Source organism: Suricata suricatta, chromosome 1 (assembly GCF_006229205.1).
Source record: "Suricata suricatta isolate VVHF042 chromosome 1, meerkat_22Aug2017_6uvM2_HiC, whole genome shotgun sequence".
Classification (NCBI taxonomy): Eukaryota; Metazoa; Chordata; class Mammalia; order Carnivora; family Herpestidae; genus Suricata; species Suricata suricatta.
Window position 1 is genome coordinate 188,495,303 of NC_043700.1, and position 22,304 is coordinate 188,517,606.

The 22,304-nt window shown below is 58.7% G+C and overlaps 1 protein-coding gene across 2 annotated transcripts in view; it reads right to left on the reverse strand.

Annotated features, from left to right (window-relative positions):
* Positions 1-6: 6 nt before the first annotated feature.
* The window catches only part of STX18 (syntaxin 18), a 113,328-nt gene continuing 91,030 nt past the window's right edge, over positions 7-22,304 (reverse strand). For both annotated transcript variants that reach the window (XM_029948748.1, XM_029948753.1), the window contains exons 6-11: positions 21,275-21,390; positions 12,250-12,338; positions 3,365-3,423; positions 2,286-2,355; positions 680-760; positions 7-119 (exon numbers count right to left, since the gene is read on the reverse strand). In XM_029948748.1, the coding sequence (XP_029804608.1) occupies positions 24-119; positions 680-760; positions 2,286-2,355; positions 3,365-3,423; positions 12,250-12,338; positions 21,275-21,390 (511 nt within the window). In that variant the 3' untranslated portion in view covers positions 7-23. The remainder of the gene's footprint in view (positions 120-679; positions 761-2,285; positions 2,356-3,364; positions 3,424-12,249; positions 12,339-21,274; positions 21,391-22,304) is intronic.

Below are 22,304 nucleotides of genomic sequence, written 5' to 3' on the forward strand. Positions count from 1 at the left end.
CGCCGCGCCCGGCGTGAGGGCCGCTAGCTGTCGTACCAGTCCAGGAAGAGCAGGGAGAAGGAGCACATCACCAGGAAGAAGAGGACCCACACGCGGAAGCCGGCGTTGTTTTTGATGGCCTGGGGGGCGGGGAGGAGCACAGACACTTCATGGCAGGGGGCCGGGGCTGCGCAGCTGGCAAAGGCTCCGTGTGTCTGTCTGCGTGCGCTCTCCCTGCCCTGGAGCCTGTGCTCACCTTACTTGGCAGGCAAAACCAAAAGCGGGTTTAGGACCCATCAGAAGACGGGCGTTCCCCCTCCCGCTGGCCCGTCCTCGGCGGTCCTGCACGTTTCTCCCAGAGAACACCCAGGAACGGCCCACGTGGGCCCAGGGTTAAAGAGAGCCCGAGGCAGCAATGGCCCAGGAATGCTCCCACACTCCAGCCTCAAGAAACAGCGACCGGGGCCCTGGCCCCTGGGGTGGGGGGTCTGACACGTGTCTCCAGGGGCACCCACCCCTGGTTAAGTGGCCGGTCCAACTCTGGCCAAGAGTGACCTCATGTGCCTCCTATCGCTCCCTTCGAGGTTGGGGAGTTGTGTCTCTTGGTGACGATGGGAGCCCGGGGCTGGGCGAGGGTGGGAGGTGGCCGTCCTGCACAGGCAGGAGGTCGTCGGCCCGTGGGCCCCCCGAGGGCACTCACCTCTCTGATGTCTTCGTTGCCCTCCTTGATGTTCTCAGTTGCCCCCACGACTAACTGGTGGATGCTGTCGATCTCGGCTTCCTGCGGAGGAGGAGCGACAGGCAGCCCCAGCCGCGGTCCCCTGCCCCGAGCGTCCGTGCCCCAGCAGCCGGCAGGACTCACAAGCTGAGCCCGTGGGTCCTCCCCATGCCCCGAGGGGCAGGCGACATCCCCGTCTTACAAAAGGGAAACTAGGGTTCGGAGAAGTCTAGTAATTTGCCCAGAGTCCAGCAGCAACCGTGTGGCAGCCCTGGGACCAGAACCCAGCGCCTGTCCCCCTTCCAGGCCCAGCTGCCACCGCCTGTGCCACCTGCTGCAAGAAGGGACGCACACGAGAGCCGCCACCACCACATGCCAGGGTTTCCCTCTAGTCTCGTGTATTTACGAAGGCCAGAGACAAGCTTCCAGCCGCGTGGGCTGAGACACACACGCTGGCTTCGGGAGAGCGCTGTGCGTCCTCCCGTTTGTCTTTCTTAAAAAATAAAAGGAAAAAAAGAAAAAAAAAACATGAGCTGCCGGGTGCGGAGAGCCTGCCCGAGCCAGGAAGGGCGTCAGGTACCTCAAACCCAGCCCGGGAGCGCGGCGGGGACGTCACTCAGTCTGCAGGGGGCGGTGTGGCTCGGGGCGCCCAGGTCACGTGACGCAGGCTGCACGTCTGTCAGATCGGATCGGAGCCAGTGTGCGTGACCCTACCTGGCCCCCGAGCTCTCCTGCCACACCGTGCTGTCCCCAGGAACAAGTCGTGTGCTCGGACAGGGACAGCTCACTTAGCTGTGTTGTGTGTCAGGAGGCTGAAGTGACAGCCATCAGCCTCGTAGGTGAAGGTGAAGCACATACACGTTTGTCTGGGTCCTTCAACCGTTAGAAAGGGCAACTCTCAAGAACCGGAACTTTGTTAGACTGCATGGACCTAACTTACAGTGATTCTGCCCTGGTTGTGCGGTTTGGGGCGGGTTTTATGAGTGCGGGGCGGGGGGGGGGGGGGTTGAAGCAGACACAACCAGTGTAGCACAATGCAGCAAAAATGATTTGTCTTCGAAACCCTCCTGCGGTCTGTGGGCCTACAAACAGGAGCACACGGGCATCAGGTTGCTGCCAGTTGTGCCAGTTACCGGCTGAAGGAGCTTCAGAACTGGAGGCGGCGGACGTGACACGGAAATCCACTTAGAGAACAACCTCGTTCCCCGTGTGGACAGGGCACCCAAGGTGGCACGGACCGGGCATTCCGAGGGCTAAGTGTGCACTCTAGTCTCGCTATCGACTGACTGGCTGCTGCCCGCCAGGGGCGCAGGTGCTTCCTGTGGGTTCCCCCTGAGCCTCACACCCTGCGAGGGCCACGGCCCAGGCCGGCCTGGGCCGGCGGCGGGTCCAGTGTGGACAGCTGCCCGCCCCGCACGCAGGCCGTGCCAGGGGCCACGAGACCATCACAGGAGGAGCTGGCCGGACGCACGTGGCTCCCAGTCCCCGGGCACGTGGCTGCGGACATCCTGCAACCTCAGAACGAACATCCTGACTTCACAGCAGACTCCCTTAAGCTAAAACTTTAAACCATGATTTTTTTTCTTACCTGTTGTAGAACCTTCTCTGTGAATATCTCTTGGAGTCTGGAAATTTCAACCACTCTCCCTTCGATTTGCCTTCATTATAAAAAAAAAAAAAAAAAGGACATACAATTATTAGTAGGTCGTAGTCCTAGCAGGAATGTTCCAGGTTTCTAAACGGACCACGTAAGTGAGAAATGGAGGATCGCCACGTCATCCCTGAGGGGGGAGGGGCACCTCATCAGGCTCAGGGAAGGAGACCAGCCTTGCTCTCCTTTGAAGCCTCTCACTTGGGGGGCGCCCTGCAGACACCCGCCCTCCCCTGGAAGCTGACCCGCGGTGCCCCTGCCTCGGGGTCCACGCCCCTGGTTCCGATGCTAAGGCCTGTACGTGGTCCAGTAACACACATGTGGTGGGGGCAGGAAGGGGGCCTCGGGGTGGGCTGGGGGTGGCGCAGGTCTGGAAATGGGGGCGGCGGGGGCCCCTGCTCCCCTGCATCCGGGGGTGGGATGGAACAGCGAGGGGGGGGGAGGGAGGACTGCGAGGCCCACACATCAAAGGCAAAGACCACAAAGGGGCACAGGTGCCATCAGCGTCCCCCAGGGCTGTCCCCAGGACACACTGTCTTTTCGGATGAGCCCACGGTGCAGCAGGTTTAATGTCCCCGCAAAAGCCCAGGCCCTCCTTCCAGATGCTCCCGACATTCCTGGTGAAACAGGCCGCCCATGCTTGCCTACAGGGCCGGCTAGCAATGGCTCCCGCGGGCGAGCACAGCCACCCCCCCTCCATGTGCCAAGGGGGCAGACAGCCCACGGGACCACGCACAGGGCCATTCTTCACAAGGCCTGCCACCTGGCCTGGGAGGGAGCTCCCACAGGCGGTGGCACTAACCCCACAGTCACTGGGGGCCTGGGAGCAGCACGCGGGGGTGACCTTGAACGGGCCAACGAGGTCAGGGGAGCCACCGAAGTCAGGCAGCTGCCTTGGCCCTGGAATGGCTGGGGGGGGGGCGTGCATGTGTCCAGGGCCGGAGGGGGAGGTCTGGCCACTGAAGTAAGTTACTGAAGCTCTCGGTTTCTAGAAAGCCAAGGGACCACATGCATACCTCACTTCATCAAACAGGCTGTTCATTTCACCGATGAGGCGCCGGTTCTCTTGTTCAAACTGCGAGGAGACAGAGGCATTGAGGGTGACGTCACACTCAAGAGCAGTGCGAGGACGTCTAGCAAGGCGCCTGCACACACATCTTTGATCTGCCCTCCAAGAACTGCCGCCGAGCCGCCTCCTGGCGTGGAGGGGTGCGGCATCCGTGTGAAAACACCGTGGCTCACGGCTCCCGCCTGCGGGCCGATGGGACACCTGGAGGGCGAGGCGGAGGCCGGGTCGCCTGCGCCCTCCCCATCGCTCCCCCGTCCCCCTCGGGGCCGGTGTTGGCAGAGCCCAGGGCAGCCTCACTTCAGGGCTGGGCCTTGGCCAACCCACGGTGACAGGGACACAGGCCCAGGAGCCAGAGGACCTGTGTTCACGGGCCCAGGCGGGCGACCGGGCTTCAGGACTCAGGCTGCGGAAGGACGCCAGCCCGACACCCGGGAGCCTGTCAGAGCCGAGTCAGCCCGGAGTGGACAGCTGCTGCCCCACCGTTCCCGCCCAGCCGAAGGGCGGCACGCCTGAGGCCTCGCCGTGGGGTGGGGCCAGAGCTCCTCGTCACCGGGGGCCCCTCCACCCTGAATGCCACTCCGCCCCGGGCCCCCGCCCCACAGACCTGGCTCGGACGCCGCCTTCGCCATGACCCACCCCGGGTGCCCCAGCTCTAGCCCTGGCCTCGCCCCTTGTGAAAGAACACCTCCTAGGACATTAGCCATTTGAAGCCTCGTAACGAGCTGTGCACGTCCCAGACGCCCCCAGTGACTAGGAGCTGCCGGAGGGTGCGAACCGCATCAGACCCGAGTCTGGAAAGGCCCCACATGCACACACACCTTCCTTCACTTCTATAAAGCGGCTAGTTCCCGGGCACTGCCTGCGCCAGGCTCGGTGGGGGACAAACCGAGGTGAGCTCCTGCTCTCCGGACACTGCTGTCCAACAGCATATTTGCCACCCAGACCAACTTGGGGTTGGTGACCCCAACCAAGCTAGGACTTGCTCAGAAAACAGTGGAGGGAAAACATAACAGTTACGAATTCACGCAAACACCAGGCTGAGCATGTCCCACGCAGGGACTCACAGGGAGGGAGTGCGCTGTGCTGGCCCAGTGCTCCCTCTGCCACCCCTCCTCGCCCCTCCCTTTGCCCCCCCTTCTCCCCTCGTGACTTGCTCACTCCTCCCAGCTCCCCCCTCCAGCCCTCCATGCAGGCACCCTCCTGTCCTGTCTGCCAGTTCACCTGCACCCTGGCTGCCTCCGTTCCTTCCCTGGTGCCTGTGCTCGGCCCTCATCACCTCTCTCTCCTCCAATCTGTCCCCAACTCCTCGGTCAGAGTGATCACACCGCACCACACCGGCCTGTCCGTGACCCTGCAGATCAGCGCTGAGGTGCAGCCTTCTGAAGCCCACTGCCTTACCCCTGCACAGATGAACTGAGGACCGATGGAGTCCGTGCGCCCCCACCCCTGCGGGGGGACTCTGGTCCCTAGAAACCCAGTCTGGGCACCTTCCTAGTGACCAGGCACTCCGGGCAGATTGAATCACCTCCTACCGTCTCCTCTCTTTACAAAGCTCCCCTGCACTTGACCCATCGCTACACCTCTTGCCCTTGTTGGAGGGCCGTCTTCCCGCCTGGGGTGGGGCTTTCTCCGCCAGCCCCCAGCACGGTGCAGGGCCTGACACACTGCAGGGCACTGGCGGTCAGCCACACTGCTTGTCAAAACACAGAGGCCTCCGCTGTACCCCAGGCCTGCTGGTCAGGATGCGGCTGGGCCAGCGCCGTTTCCAGAAGGGCAGGCGGGCGGGGGAGCGCTCTGCGGGGCCGCCTCAGCCACAGGGACAACTGCCACGGCCCTAGGATGGCCTTTCTAATTACACACGAAACAGGCTCTTGAAGGGACTAAAAACTTCACTTTTTAGAGTTGGAAAGTATCAGCCCTGTTAACTGTCAACTCAGCAGTTACTTAGTAGTCCGGAAACTTAAGGAAAGGTACAATTACGTGGGCACGTGGGTGCTGATGCTCCCAGGCACTGCTGCGGGTTTGAGGGGGTGGGGCCAGGGGCATCTTCTTATTTTAATGACAAAATATGGCTCTGTGCTTTTAAGTTCTCAGCCCTTTCTAAACTGCTTTCTAAACTGCTCCTAAGCAGGATCAACCAGGGGTCTGAGGTGCTTTATGGCTGGAACATCCTGGGGAACAAAGCTCTGTCTCTTCTCAACACTGACCCTGTGGCACCCATGCTCCTCTTGGGGACCTCCGTTAGCAGCGGGGTCAAATCATGGCTGACTTCCTTTCAACCGGAGGGCTCCTGGCCAGCTGAGAAGTACCCAGTCCCTGGGGGAGAAGTGAAAGAAACAAATGCCTCAAGGGATCAAGTGGGGTCAAGGCTGAGGGGAGAAGTGGGCATGGCCAGGACCTTTATGGAAAGCAGCCCTGATTTGGGAGCGGGAGTTACAATGAAACTGTGTTTTCAATAACAACAGAATCAGTTTTGGCCCTAGCCAGGTGCAAGGCGACCACTTGCTGGGACCTGGCAGGGCTCAGGTAGATTAGGTAGTGGCCAGGCTGCTGACAACATTCACCTGCGCCAGATTCCAGGCTGGTTTCCGGTGCTGTCCGGTGGCACCTGTGCGCCTCACCCCTCCTCCGCAGAGGAAGGCAGGGAGCAGCAGGGGCTGGCCAGCAGGGGCAGGTGGTGGACACGCCCAGGGCTTCGGCAGGCCTGCCCCTGTGGCCTCATGGGAACTCCTGGGGTCACGTGACCCCTGACCAGTCACGGACTTCTGTCTGGCCTGTCAGATGTGCTGATTCTTATCCGTCCTGCCTGCTGCCGAGGGTGGGGAGGGATGAAGGCTTTTCTACCTTCGAAGCTATGTGACCACGGGCAGGTAACTTTTCTGTGCCTCTGTCTTCGTGTCTCTGATGTCCTAACGCATGTAAGGAGTGCACGGCACATAAGAAGCCCCTACTAAATGTAAAATATTAATCTCTCTGAGAGTGAGATTCCAGATATGCAAAACGAGTCCTGAAATGTTCTGAAGGCCCCTTCTACCTCTCTGGTTTCAAGTTTTAGAGGGCTGCCCACTGTGACTTGAGGCCATCTCGCTCTGTCCGGCATGAGAAACACTCACACAGCATTCGCTGGGGCCCACTGGCCAGTGCTGGCATGTGGGCTCCGTCCCCCAGAGGCCCAGGGACCTCACAAGGTGCAGTAGGTGACGAGGCCCGGTCTCTGTGGTCAGCACCAAGGACAGGGGCACCTGCAGGCCCCAGGAAGACAGCCCGGCCTCTTCCCAGGGCACCCGTGTCTGCGAGGCGGGCATGACGGGCAAGGGCGACAAGCAGGGCTGGAGAAGCAGGGCCGGAGAAGCAGGGCGGCAGCCGGGCCGTCAGGGTGGCCTCCTGCCGTGGCTCCTTCCCCTCCATACTGTTTGGTCTCCCATCGAAGTGCAGCGATTTCCCTCAGCACAGACGGACGCCCGGAGCAAGTTCCCCTCAACCGCGGCGGAAGGTCTAGGACCCGGGAACTCGCTGTAAAATGGGGCCAGCGACAGTCCCTGCCACACAGGGTGGCCCACACTAACAAACACTCACGTGCTCAGAGCGGCACCTGGCCTGTGGATGCGTGTTACATGCGTGTTAGGCAATATTATTTAAGTGCTTTATTCCATTGAGAAGTCAGTCAGACTTCCAAATAGAGGGCCCCAAAAGGATCTATAATCTGGTTTAAAGGATACAAATCCACACTGAATACACTGTTACAGAAATCCTTTTCTAATCTAATCCTCTTTACTATAGTTTTAAAAAGAAAAATCACTCCTACAAAGGCCTCTGGGTAGAAGATGAAGCCACAAGAAGTTATGTGCATTGCAAAGAAGCAAGAGCAGCTAACTGGACCAAAGACTATGCACCCATAGAGGCTGGGACCCACAGGGGCTGGCACCCACAGGGGCTGGGCCCACAGGGGCTGGCACCCACAGGGGCTCGGCCTTGAGAGCAGTGTGCCCCCACCACCCTGGCCCAAGGTCTCTCTGGGTTCTTGAGATGCACTTCATCTATACCGAAGACCCTCATACTCATGGCTCTGTGACCCTCACCTCGCATCTCCACCTCTGCCCTTTCGAACCTGAAACCTCCCCAGGGTGTGGGCCTCGGCTCTCAGGGCATGGGGCCCAGATCCTACCGACAATTCCGAGCTGGCCCCAGATCACAAGCCCTGCCAGCAAGCCACCTGGTGCTTCCAGCAGCCTACCACAGGGGACACGGGCTAGGGACACTTTTCATGCAGATTTCAGAAGTCATATGCATGGCTTTAGAAATCACCCTAAGGGATACATCAGTAAATGCAGGTGGTTTCACCTGAGGAGAGTAAACTGAAAGCAGGCTCCGAAGGGAGGTGTTTTCTCTATACCAGAAAATAATTTGGTTCCATTCAGCCTAACCGCAAACATCTGCTTATAGTAACTCAGATGCTAATACACCTGCATCACGAGTTATAAATGGAAATTCACTGTGCAAATCACCTAACACTCTGCAACCATTTTGGAACACGTAACAACTGCTCCTATGGGTGAAGTAATGAATTAAATTGATATTATAGGGCTTAATTCATTCTTTTGTCCTGAGGAAAAAAATTCCAAAACTACGATTGTGAATTATGACCACAATTTGCTACAACACTTTCTGATTTAAAACCAATACTGTCATAGTTGTTTCTCTCCATTTTCAGGGTTGAGCCTGGTGAGTAAGATTGGGTCAGTGAGCCTGTAAGACGTGGCACTTAGCTATTCTCCCCAGTTAAGAGAGAAGCTGAGTGAGCGCCGAAGAGCTTGCCGTGGGCGTGCTGACCATTACCGCCTCCTGCCCCGGCCGCTTGCAGGAGCACAGCACAGGCCAGGGCGTTCTGGCTGGTTCTGACCGCCTTAGTCACAGACGCTGGGGCCCTGAAATAGCCAGCGTCACTGGGAATGGTCAGTAGCGTGTTTTTAGACCACGACTTGGGACAGGACTCCGAAGGGGATGTGGGGCGTCAACAGTCCTTATGCACAGAAAAGCCTCAGGACGTGAGCCATCCTTCCTCACGTGCATTAACTCCAACCACCCATGGGACATGGGCAGGGAACGCAGGGGCGCCCGGGGACAGCACCGGCTGCCTGAGCGGCCACGACTCGCCCCGAGGAGCACCCTTCCGCCCGCTACTGCATTCCCGACGACTCCTCGGGTGGGGAGTGCGGGGAGGCTCCTGTTCTCGCCCCAAACTACACAGGAAGCGAGGCAGAAGATCGGCAAGCACGTCTGCCGGGTCCCCGGGCCCATGCTCCTTCGTCGCCGCTCCCGGCGACGGGGCGTCAGTGCATGAGGCGCCCTGGCCGCAGGCCTTCCCTGGGCCCACCCACCGCGTGCCCGGGGGCGTCTGCAAACGTGAACAAGCTGCCGCCGCTCACCATGACCCACGGGAGAGAGGCACGCTTCGCTGCCACACAGCTGACTCCTGTTCTAGTTACTTCCTTTGTGAGGTACGTTAAAGGAAAACAAAGCCTCAAACAGCAGGTACATCCTGCTTAGGTACAAATGCATTCAAGGAACAGCCCTACGCGTAATTTTTCTCTAGCAAAGACATGTGGTCCTGTTACATTATTTGAGGGAACATGAAGTCGTTATTTTCATTAATAAAATTATTTTGTACAAGTTGAAGAAAATGGTGAGATTTTAAGAAACTTGCCGCCATCTGCTCTAAGAAGGGAGGATGATCTAACTGCCCTTTACTTTCACTTGTTGGCCTCTCTGCCCGGGGCCTGCCTCCCAGGGCAGTGTCCCGGGGCTGTCCTTTGCCTCTCCCCTCTCTCCCCTGTGCGCAAGGTTTCAGACATCAGCAGGAGGATGCCTCCCACGTTCACATCTCTAGCCTGAGTGTCAAGGCCACTGCCCACCAGACACTTCCCATGGGTGTCCCAGAGGTGCAGCAAATACACGGCTCTCAAATGGAACTCAGCACCCCTGCCCCACCCAGCCGGCTCTCCCTTCTGACTGCCTGCATCTGCTCCCAAATCAGAGAGCTCCAGGTTCCCCCTCCCGCTCCACCCTGCCCCGCCCACTCCCCAGCACCTCTCCTCTCTGCCTCCACAGCCAGGGCCCTGGCTGGCCCCTCATCGTCTCCTGACTGACTAGAACCCACGCTGCAGCCTTTCCCTGGCCACTCTCCACTCTGGAGGCTTCCGGTTCCCACGTCTGAGTCTGGAGAGCACTGAGCACCTCCTCAAGGTCAGAGGGTGTGTTCTGGAATCCGGGAGGATGTGGAGAATGGCAGGGGCCTGGTGAGCCATTTGAAGCTGTTGTAGCCCGTGAACACAGCTGTGTTTGTAATGAGCCAGGGCAGCCCTGATGACTCCTGAGGGGACGCCCCGAAGCAAGTCCCAAGAAAGTCATGGCTAAGAGTATGATCACCGCAACCAGTCTTGTGCTGCTGAGCCAGACAGGAACCAGTGAAACTGTACTGTGTAAAAACACGCGCTGAACCGCCGCTGCCGCCAGCATGACCTCTGGATGCTGCTGAGTGGGGCACGCACACCACCGTCCTGTCTGCACACGTGCAGCTGGGACCCAGGGGCCCAAGCCTGGCCCGGTCCCGTCCACCCTGTGCAAGGGAGCTGGCCTGCCACACCGAAGGGGAGAGGCTGAGGAGCTGTGAGCACTGACCCCGTGAGGCAAGGACCTCCCGTCGGCTCAGTCATTAGTCCCATGGTGAAGGGGCCACAGTGGGCCAGGCTCTGGGCGCCTGGGGGGCTCAGTCAATTACGCATCCGACTTCGGCTCAGGTCATGATCTCACAGTTGGTGCTTAGGATTCTGTGTTTCCCCCTCCCCTGTTTGCACACTCTCAAAAGTAAGTAATAAACAAACAATGATGACGACAACGACCACGTGGGTCAGGTCGGAGAAGCAGCGGGGAGTCTGGAGAGCAAGAAGGCCGCGAGCCGGTCCTCTGCCCCTGGTGGCCAGCGTTCAAGCCGGCAGGCACGCGCCCCCGGCCCATCTCGAGGGCCCGGCCTGCAGACCCGCGCCTGTGACGCCGCTCGGCGGGCCCCTGGTGGCTCACCCCTCTGCCAGATTGCCCGTGTGACAGGCTACAGTCCCTCGTGCCACCAGATCCCACCAGATGCTCCCATGAGCTCTGACACGGGGAAAGTGCAGGGCTGAAGGCACAGCTCACGGCTTGTCTGACCCACTGGCTCTGTGACCTTGGGGGCTTCAGAGGGTTTGTGCCTTTTTTTTTTCAAATGTACGAGGGAATTGTTCCTACCTCACTGCACCGTCATAAGGATTAAGTAAGACAACGTATACACAGGCTTGGCATCCAGGCAGCATTCCTCAGTGTACTTGGTGACGGTGACGACTGGAAGCTCGTATATCCCGAGTTCTTCCCGGGGTCCCCTCCTGCGGTCCCCGCCCCGTACTCCGCACAGGCACTCACCCACTCACACACCACTCCAGGCTCTGGGAATAAGGCAACGACAGCGGACACGTGCCTGCCCTCGGGGCTCTTGTGTCCCAGTGCAGGAATGAGGGGATAAAGTGGGGCTCGGGGACAGAGTGGCTGGGAAGGCCTCCCTGAGGCCCACAAGACATGAGGACCACAGCGAAGAGGAGGGGGCTGGCAGCACAGAGGCCTCAGGCGGAGAGGCTCGGGGCGGGCAGGAGCCCGGGTCCCGTCCTGATGCGACAGGGCCTCGGCTCGGAGCTCCAGGCTTCTCCTCCTCGACAGGAGGCTTCGGGTAGAAACATGTGACCTGACTGTTAACAAGCTCTACCACTTATTAATGACCAGGGGACCTTGGCTGATACTTTACTGCTTGTTGCCAACGTTAAAAGGAAATGATAATGCGCCACCACCTCTGAACACGATTATGAAGAGGACTGGAGAAAACGAGCACTAGGAAAGGTCTGTCCAGGGGCGCCTGGGTGGCTCAGTCGGTTAAGCGTGCGACTTCGGCTCAGGTCACGATCTCACGGTTCGTGGGTTCAAGCCCCGCGTCGGGCTCTGTGCTGACAGCTCAGAGCCTGGAGCCTGCTTCGGATTCTGTCTCCCTCTTTCTCTGCCCCTCCCCTGTTCACGCTGTCTCTCTCTCTCTCAAAATAAAATAAAGACATAAAAAAAATTTACAAAAAAAGGAAAGGTCTGTCCACTGTCAACCACGGTGCGAATTAAGCGGCTGTCATTCGTCAGGGCGGCCACCGCCGTGTGGGAAGCAGCCTCCCAGCTCCTTGGGCCGCGGGCTGGGAACCGCCCGCTCCCGCCTCCGGACGGCGTACTCCATCGGGCTCCATCCTGCCAACGTCCAGACGCGCCGTGCGCAGACGCCGCTGCAAGTGCGCTGGCGGGGCTCTTGCCAAACCTGTCCGTTTCCTTCTGGAACTCACTCAGAGAGGACAGCCTGCACCCGGCAGCCAGACCTCGGCCATCAAGGCGTGACTCTACGTTTTCAGTCAGTACGTCTGCTTTCTCCATATTAGCATAACGCCGGCAGTGCAAACAATTAAAAAGCAGCACAGCCGTAATTATAAAAGACCCATTTAGTCTGGAGCGCTGCTTTGCTGCAGCTGAAAAGAAATCTAATATTAGCAAAATTGTTCCAAGGCAATTTCTTCCTTAATTATGCTACAGCAAATTTGAAACTTATGAAAAGCATATTAAGAATTAGGAAATCAGGTGGAAAAGTTGTATCTAAGATATGTCTTGGTAATTTTTAAAACTCGGTGTAACAGGGCAAGGGCATTTGGGGTGACCTCGACTCGCTGAGACGGTCTTACCCACGCTGGGGAACCGGGCCTGGCTGGGCAGAGAGTGCCTTACCATCTGTATTTCTTCTGGGGACAATTCGTCTTCGCCTTTGCCATCTCCCCATGTGCCCAATTCAGGTTGGGATTCGGCCGGAATCTTTTCTGTTAAAAAAAAAAATGGAGAAAAAGAAGAAGAAAGAGAAGGCAAAACACGTTGGACACAGGCACGCCGTGAGCAGGAGAGAAGGGGGTCTTAGGGCCGCCCACGTCCCGTTATCCGCCGACTCACACTCCGGCGCCGTCCCGTGACCCTTCTACGGTGTTTGGGCCTGTGCATGTGCGTGCGCGTGGCGGAAGGCGCTCGCTGCACTGTCTCAGTGCCCCAGGGACTTCAGCAATGGCTGCAAACCACAAACCACAGGGCCGGTCTCCACGTGTGCTTTGCCACAAACACGAGCTCAGGCACGCCCACCTCTGCTTTGGAGGCACCGCAGCACCGTGCACCTAAGAAGGCCCGGCCAGGCCACCGCACGCCCTACCCCATTCCTCTCCCAGGGGAAAGCACGGCCCGCACCGGGTGTGGCCTCACAGGCCTTACCCAGCGTGTCCACAGGCACACACCTGTGTAATTCCCCGCCTCCCCCACCCCTCGATCCAGCGTGTGTATGCAGTGGCTCAGAGACCTGGCTGCGTACAACTCCACGGTCCCTGGGAGATGGCCCCGTGTCCCTCACATGGATAGATCTGCCCCGCTCTCCTGAAATGCCGCAGGAGAGTCCACTGTAAGGAGGCACTGTCTCGGTAGTGCCATCACCCCAGGGACACAGTCCACTTCTCTGGATCTATCCCGGGGACCGCTCCACACCTGGGGCTCTCCTGCTCCACTTGGGACGGCCTCCCTCGCGTGGACCGCTGACGGGAGGTGTGTGAGCGCCCCGAGAACTTTTTAACAGCCACCACACAAATGCGTGATGGACGCCTGATCAAGTGTACCAACGGCTCGGGCTCCGAGGAGGGGCTGCGCCACCACGTTGGAGAGGCCTGCAAGGCTCCCAGAGGGCCGTGGGGCGGGAGCAGGGCAGTGGACGGAAGGGATCCATCCTTGGTGGAGACTGTAATGGGGTCTTTCTTTTTTAAGCTCATTAATTTATTTTATGAGAGAGAGAGAGCCAGCAGAGAAGGGGCAGGGAGACAGGGAGAGAGAGAATCCCAGCAGGCTCCGTGCTGTCAGTGCAGAGCCTGACAGGGGGCTCGCGCTCATGAACCTGAGATCAACCTGAGCAGAACTGAGCCCCCCAGGTGCCCCATGGGGTCTCTCTCTAAAGACGACTTTGTGTCTCGTGTCTCAGTGGGGCCTCTAGGCTTGTGAGCAGGGTGCCAAGCACTGCTTCTTTTCCTTTTCTCCCTCTCCCTCTCTCTCAACCCCAGTAACCTTTCCACAGTGACCTCAGCCCCGTGAGACGGGCGCAAGTCCAGTGTCGGTTTTGAGACTGTGATCAAGGAAGAGAACGTGGGATGGTTCCAATTTGGGTGATACTATTCCAGACGATTCATCTCGAATAGCCTCCATGTATCCAGAACATCGTGCAGGTTTAAAAAACAACGGCTGTTTTTGCCAGAACCGTATTTATACAATGTATCTATGATTTACATAAATATACATGTAAATAGAACATACACAGAGCAGTTATATGTAACAGACAGGCTGAAAGCAGCTGCAGGAACAGGCGGGCGTGTTTCTGAGGGCACATCCTCAGGCAGGAGCCTCTGCATATTTAGCCCCCCTCCACCCCCCACCCCGAGAACCGTTTCCTACCCCGCCTCGTGGAGCCCACGTCAAGCTTTGACTCTGATGTTGCTTCAGGATCAGACCACCAAAACAAGAGCCATCATCCACATCGGGACCCAGGACAAGCGAGCTCCGAGCGGAAGGCCGGATCTGCTAAGAGGACGTGTGCTCTACAACGTGCTGGCGTGGACGGCCAGCCTCACCCGCTGCCACAGAAACCGGCCGAAGCACAGCGCTCTTCATGCCATCCTCTGTGCAGGCCCCCAGCGGCCCGGCCCCAACACTCACATGCCAGCTCTTGGCCCAGCAGGCCCTCAGCGCAGCCTGCCCGAGTCCCCACCAGATCCCCCCCTTCCCATGCACCGTACTGGGTCCCACGCCACTCCGCTTTCTGGCCTCAGAGTACCTGTACATGCCACGCCCTCGGCCTAGGATAAAGTTTCCATTTTAGGTCCTGACTCACTTCTCAGGACACTGGCCCCTGAGGTTCCCTGTGAGTGACCTCTTCTTCCCGCCTGTGCCCTCTCTTAGGGCGCTACTCACTTTCTCAGGGGCCGGAAGCTCCCATCAACTGTGAGCTCCCTGAGGGCACGAGCCAGGGCTCACCGGAGAAGTGCAAATACCCACACCCACGCTACCACCCGGGGAAACCGATGTGAGCCAACGAATTACAACGGGTCCGTGAAAGTCTCATCCTGGTGCAGTAAGAACAGAACAGGGAAGAAAGGCCTGTCCTCAGACAGGGCAGAAGGGCTGCCCGACCAGAGGCCCCGGACGCTCCAGGCTCAATAAAAAGGAACGAAGCTAGAGGCTTTCTCAGGAACCAGGCAGGAATGTGGCAGCAAGAGGCCACCTGTGCCTGGAACTCGACCACCGAGTCCTACACTGAGGCATCTCCGACAGTGCAGCTCACGTGTTGGAGGAGAAATGAAAAACTGACAGGACAAAAGGATTCCCTACAGCCTCGACTTAAGAGTCCTTCTGCCTGCAGACCCACTTAGAACAACATCCGTGGGCAGAGGTGTGGTCCCTGGGGGTGGGGGGGGGCAGGTGGGGGAACAAGAATGACCCGCCAGCATCAAGGCCGGATGCAGATGAAATGTCACAGGCCTCTGAACAGGGCCGCACAGAGGTGGGTGTGGCTTGTCCCCTTCCCCATGCACCCCGGGGAGGGGGGGCCACACAGACCTGGGGCTCCACACACCCCTCCCCAGGACTCCCAAGCTTCTCCGGGCCCGAGGCCCTCCCTGAGCTCTAGGCTCACTCCCCAACGGGCTGCTTCCACCTGAAAGTCCAGCAGCCGGCTCAGACCCAGCGGGTGCAGACAAGAAGTCTTGTGCTGGCCCGCCCCACCTGCTCCTCCCAGCCCTGCTGCAGACTCCTCTTCCTCCTGCTCTCTCCCCGCCGTCCCTTCCCCTGCTCAAGCCCCCAGCCTCGGTGCTCTGTCCCTCCGACCCATACACGTCCCGTCCCACCTCCTCCCTTGTCTGCAGCCGCAAACTACCCGCCCGCCACCTCCTCTCCACCTGACACGCACCTGTCACCCAGCGCCCGCACCGCAATCCACCCGGACAAGCCCGCGGCCGCCACCTCTCCCTCACTCTGTCCTGCTCCATGCAGCAGAGAGGTCTGGACCGTGCGCCACACCTGCTGCTCTGAGCCCGAGCACGTCCAGGGGCACACGGAATCAGAGGCAAACCTTCACCGGGGCCCCTACGGCCTGTCTGCAGGCCCCTGCCCCCATCTCGTCTCTTCCTGGGCCTCCAGCCCGTGGGCGTGAACGCGTGTTTCCATGTGCCAGGGCGCTGTTCCCCTCGATCTTCCCACTGGCAGGATCCTCCGCCTGGAGAGCTCCGACCTGAACGAGAGTCCTGGTCTCGCCGCCGTGCCCTTGCCCGCGTTCACTAACACAGGCGTACCGTGTACTTCACCTTGGCGCACGACACTGGTTTTCCAAACGCAAGGTCCGCGTCAAGCAAGTGTGTTGGCACCATTTTTCCAACAGCATTTGTTTACTTCGTGTCTATGTGTCACATTCTGGTAATTTTCACAGCATCTCAAACTGTTCCGTTGCTGCTGCACTTGTTGGGGTGATCTGTGATCAGGGACTGGGACTCCCTGGAAGCGCACGAGACCGCGGTTTTCAGCGGTAAAGTATCTTCCCTGACAGTGTGCACACTGGCCTTCTCCGCAGGTGCTGCTGCACACGTAACACAGTGTACGCGTGAGTTCTCTATGCTCAGGGAAGCCAACGACTCCCCCCGACTCCCTTCCTCATGGGGGCCTGGAACCGAACCCACGGTGGCCCTGAGGTGTGCCTGTCTGTGTGCGGTCATCCTGGGCGGTGTGACATGGTATCTGGTTGTGGTTTGATTTCCATCTCCCTGACGACAAACAATGTGCACCTTTTCATGTGCTACTGGCCATCTGTAGGTCTTCCTTGGAGACATGTCTGTTCAGATCCTCTGCCCACATTTAACTTACTGTCTTACTATTGGGTTTGAAGCACTCTTTCTTTCCACATTCTGGACGCAGACCCTTTATCGGTGCAGGCCCCGCACACGCCTGCTCCCACTCTATGGGCTGTCTTCTCACTTTCTGGCGTTACTGCCTTTCGAAGCAGCAGAAGAGGGCTCACTTTGACGAGGGCCAACGTGTTCAGTGTTTCCTTTTGCTGCTTGTGCTTCTGGTGCCCTGTCCTTAGTACTCCCTCGTCAAGTCTGAGGTCAGGAGGATTCGGCCCAAAGAGCTGTTAGGTCCCAGATCTGTTTTGGTTTTGGGTCTGTTTTGAGTTAGCTTTTGTATAAGGTGAGGTTAAGTGTCCAGCTGCCCTTGTGCATGTGGCTGCCCCCTTCTCCCGGCACCACCTGAAGGGACAGCTCCCGCCCCGCGGAGGGGTCTCGGCCCGCTTGTCGGAAGTCAGCTGGCGGCGCACACGGTTTTACTCCTGGACTCTCGGCTCGATCCGGCTGCTCCGTACACCTGCCCTACATGGGCCCGTGTGACTGCTGCTTTGTCGGGAGTTCTGAGGCTGGAAGTGCGGGTCCTCTTACTGGGTCCCTTTCCAGGACTGCCCTGGCTGTCCTGAGCTCCTCGCACTTCCCTCAAGGGTTTCTGAGTCAGCCTGTTAATTTCCCAGGAGTCATCTGGGGCTCTGATCAACAATGCACTGAAACTGTAGATCAATCTGGGGCATACTGCCGTCTTAATAACATTCATTCTGCTCATCTCTGAACTTGGGATGTTTCTCCATTTATTTGGGTCATCTTTCACTTCTTCAACAATGTCTGATCACTTTCAAAGTAGAAGTTTCACACTGTGGTTGAATTTACTCCCTAAGTACTTTATTCCTCTTGATGCTATAAGGGAATTGTTGCCTCTTAAATTTCATTTTCAGATTGTTCATAGAGAATATATAAAAATGAAATTGATTTTTGGATACTGATTTTGTATTCTGCCACCTTGACAAACCAATTTACTACTTTATTTTTCTGGATTCCTTAAAATTTTCTGTAGATAAGATCAAGTAGCTGGTGAACAGAAAACACTTCCTTTCTCATCTAGATTTTAATGTCATTTGCTCTCTGAGCCAACCTAACTGACACCCAGTGCTGAATCCTCGGTGTCCAGCGATGGGTCCACACGCGAACGTGAGCTGTGCGGCTAGCGGGGCGCCTACCGCACACGCCAGGCCCCCGGACGCGAGCTCACGCGGTGCTCACAACAAACCACAGCTACGTGGTGCCACCAGGAAGTGCAGGCTCCGAGTTCACACGTGTCCAGGGGCACAGCTCAGGACAGGCCGGGCGGCGAGACCAGCCAGGTCTGACTCCGCCGAGTCTGCGGGCCCGGCCACGAGACCGCGCTGCCGCGCGCTTGCTCTCTGCCCTTGCAAACAGGAAGTAGACAGAGGCGGGAGACAGTCTGCTACTAGCGTTCCTTTGGGAAACAACAACGCGGAGTGTTCAGAAATCTGTTACCTACGCAGGAAGCTGTACACACGGTGAACTGTGTACGTTTTTCATACGAGCCAGTTCAGATGCTGCTACCCCTGGGGAGTCCGTGTAACCGAGGAAGGAGGCCTGCCTGAGGAGCGTCGCCGATGATGCTGGAGGAGAGGGCGGCCTGCGGAGCTGCGGGGGCGGGAGGCCGAGCCAGCGGAAGCGCGCAGGCGCCAGGCTGAAGGGGAACCGGCAGGAGAGGGCTGGCCACACGGCATCTCAGGAAGACACCCAGGGCCCAGACGGCATTGGGGGGGGGGTGTCTCCAGACGCAAGGAGCGCAGTGAGCGAGGCGACACCAACAACAACCTCACACCCTCCTCCTCGCACCCTCGGAGGTAGGTATATCGCCCCCATTTTAAAAAATGGGGGCGCTTGTGCTCAGAAGTGCCAGCAGGTGCGGAAGCTGGGATTACGATGCCTCAGAAGAGACCCTTTTTACACCACCCTGTGTTCCGAGCAGGGGTCAGAAGCTAAACTGAAGAGTTCTCCCGTTTTCACATTTGGTGGGCTGGTAACTCATGACACCTTGTGACTATAAAACAACAAATATAAACTTTATTTATTTTTTTAACATTATTTTTGAGAGATGGAGAGAGTGTGTGATCAGGGGAAGGGCAGAGAGAGCGGGAGACACAGAATCGGAAGCAGGCTCCAGGCTCCGAGCTGTCAGCACAGGGCCCGACACAGGGCTCAAACCCATGAACTGTGAGATCGTGACTTGAGCTGAAGTCGGACACTCAACCAACTGAGCCACCAGGCGCCCCAACAAATACTGACTTTAAAATAAAAATATAAACTGTGAGGAACAGTGTTCTTCTACTCTGAGCATTTCTTTTCTGTTGCCCAGAAGCATTAGTTCCTTTTTCGTCAGGAAACACTTTCACAGCAACGAAAGGCAATGAGCGTTTCAAATCCCCTCCCTCCCTCCCCCCAGCAGAGACGTCTAGGTGTCAGGCACTGTCCTGGGAGCCAGTGTCAGAGCAGTGAACCACACACAGACACCCCTTGAGGAGAAGAGACAGACCCTGAGGAGTGTAAATGACTGAACAAACAGACGGCTCGCGGAGTGGGCTGGGGCGAGGGGGCAGCGGGAGGACCCCTGTGCTGGGAGGCCTCTGGCCTCCGGCCCCCCTTCACCCGCCCCCCTTCTGGGGCCGGCGCTGCCTACACCCCGCCCCCTGACCCTCCTCAAGCCCTCGGCCAAGCACCTCCAAATCGACGTGCCGCAGAGCGAGCTCCTGGACACACCCGTGTCCCGAGTCTTGGTGCACAGCAAGCCTGTCCCTCGTCAAAGCCACCGCAGCCGTCCTGACGCCTCCTCCCTCTCACGTCCCATGTATGGGAAGCAAACTCTGTGGCTCTACTTTCAAAACGTACCCAGACCTCCCCACACCCCCCGCCGCCCCTGCCTGCACGTGTGCGGTGCTCCACTGGGACCCTGCGCCCGGCAACCGCGGCAGCCTCTGAGCCGCCCCTGGTCCTCTACTTTGGCAGAGCAACCCCGGGGCCTGCTCAGACCCGGCTGGGCGTGGCCATGGCCCATGCAAACCTCCCCACAGTTCCCACCTCCTTCAGAACAAAACCACAGTCCTCGGGCGCCTGGGGGCTCAGTCGGTCTAGTGTCCGACTTCGGCTCAGGTCACGATCTCACGGTTCATGGGTTTGAGCCCTGTGTCGGGCCCTGTGCTGACAGCTCGGAGCCTGGAGCCTGCTTTGGATTCTGTGTCTCCCTCTCTCTCTGCCCCTCCCCTGCTCGTGCTCTGTCTCTCTCTCAAAAATAAACAAACATTAAAAAAAAAGAAGAAGAAAAACCCCACCATGACTTTGGTGCCCGGTGTGTCCGGCTCGAGGGCCCCCTGCCCCCGCCCTTGCTCTCCAGGCTGCTCACCCGCCAGAGGCAGGCTCTCTTCGCGGGAACTCTGCGCCTTGGGTTCCCGCGGCCTGGGACGCTCTCCCCAGGAGACACACGGCTCGCACCTCACTGCCCTCGGGTCTTCAGGAAACATCCAGGGCTCCGACCTCTCTGACAGGCCCCGTCTCTCCCGGCACCTGCTCAGCAAGGGCAGACTGGCTACCTCTCTTCCGGTGAGAGCTGGCCTCAGCTGGGCCCACGACTCTGCACTGGCCTCTCCCACTCTCCAGCCCTGACGATATTTCTGGAAGGAATGAACGATTACACGAGTACGCTGGGTCTGGCACGAGTAAACTTAAACACGGAATCCCTACGCCTTGTCTTAGGAAGTGCAGGCCCCCTTAGTTCACGGGTGAAGCTGGGGTTTTCTCTCGTTACGGACCAGTGGGGACAGGTGTGCAAAGCCTCTGCCCACGGGATGGAGGCCGCCCCCAGAAAGGACGGGCTCAGGCTCCACGAAGAGTAACCCGGGTGCTGCCCCTCTCGGTGTCTCGATCTCTCACACACAAAACGACGAGAGCTCCACCCCAGAGACCCAAGGAGCCTCGACCTGGGGAGGCCCCGGCCAGAGCCCAGCACAGTGAGGGGGCTGCAAGCACGGGTCTCCCTGCCCCACGGGCACGGGCTCCAGCCGCCGAGAGGGCCTCTGGCATCTTTCAGGCGCTCGTTCCTACACTGCATTCTGAACTCCCTCCCTTGTAAAAAGCAGGGAATCAGTACAGATGTGCATAAGTCCTGGGTCCACCGGTGATGAGCTTTTAAGTTTCCCAGCCCCTTGGAGCCTCTCGGGAGGCTCATCTGAAAGACGGGTCCACGAAACCCATCCCAGAGGCCTGCTCTAAGGATGCGGGGATGTCCCTGAAGATTCAGGGCAGCACCTGGTACCTGGGAGACGTGCGGCAGATGAGGGCCACGGCGACAAGACGCAAGAGGAGACCGAGGAGGACTCGGCCCCTGGATCATCGTCACCCAGGGTTCACGCAAAGCAAAATCCCATGCCCGCGACACCTGAGATACAGCAAACCAGGCACACGCTGTCCACACACAGGGAACAGGCGGGGTCACTGCTACAGGACGCAGAGATGGCGGGGACTGTGCCGCAGGTGGTGCCAGGGCCCCTGGGACCGGTGCGGGGAAACTCTGTTCCTCATGGCTCTCGGCCTCCCGTGGCCACCCCCGTGGTGCACCACGCCTCCCTGCACCCTGCCAGCCCCCCCTGCGCAGCCCGACGGTCACTAGCTCCAACTGGGACAGAGAAGAGGCTGCCCCTCCTGTGTGTCCTTTGCTGATGAAATACAAACACCACCTAGACTCCAAGATGCCCAGGACTGTGTTCCTTCTCTGTCTGCTTTGTGTTCTGGCCAACATGTCATACAGAGACTCGGATTCATACCTGGGTATTCGTCAGGGACAGGTTTTTCTTCAGAGTCTTGTGAAGGATCCTGGGACACTTTCTCAGAAGACGTGGATTCCCTCGTCTTTGTCCTCGGTTCCGGTTCCAGCTTAGATCTGCATAAACAATTAGCGATCACATAAGTTGCTTCCACAGCAAGAGTCCATCCTGACAACAGACAGAGTCACACGCGTCCCCTGCACGCTCGTTCTGTGCCCTCCACCAGAGAGCAGTCGGCCGGCCCAACACGCCTGCAGCGGGACACTGAGCACAAGGAACCAGTGTCACTGCCGGCCCAGTGAGGACGGGGCATGCCCGCCAAAGCTCCTGGGTGGACAAGTGCAGTCAGTGGGCACAGGAAAGAACGCACAAGCCTGCCCCATGGCCGGCACCACACTCCGCACGTGTGTGGCGAGAGCTGGCTGTTCAATCCAGGAAGCTGGCTGCTTCACACCAACGCAAAGTGTTGCTAAATACATACACATACACACGCGCATGCACATGTTATATAGTATGCATAAGTAGTATCTTACAAAAGCTAATTATAAAAGCACAAGTCTTAAATATCCACCGGACGGAAGCAACTCTCTCGGGAACCAAGGCCTCCGCACTTGGCGTCTGCCGCAGGGCCCCTCCTGTGGCCGCACGGCTTCCCGCCTGGGGGCCGGGCTCCGCATCGCCCACTGGGAGGGGCCTCCTCCGACCCTGCGGTCCTAGGCGGGCTCCCCCACGCCACCCTGCACCATAGCACTTGTCCTCACAGCGGAGTTCCCTTGCTTACTGCCGGCCTCGTGCCCCAGGAGAGCGTGCTGTCAGAGCAGGGGCCTGGGCTGTAAGCCTGGTGGCTCCATGGCCCAAGGTCCCAGATGAGCACTTGGGATTCAGTGTGTAAGAAACACGGGTTGTGGGCGCCTAGGTGGCTTAGCTGGCTGAGCATCTGACTCTGGCTCAGGTCGAGGGCCAGTGGTTTGTTGGTTCGAGCCCCGCATGGGGCTCCCTGCTGTCAGCGTGGAGCCTGCTTCAGATGCTC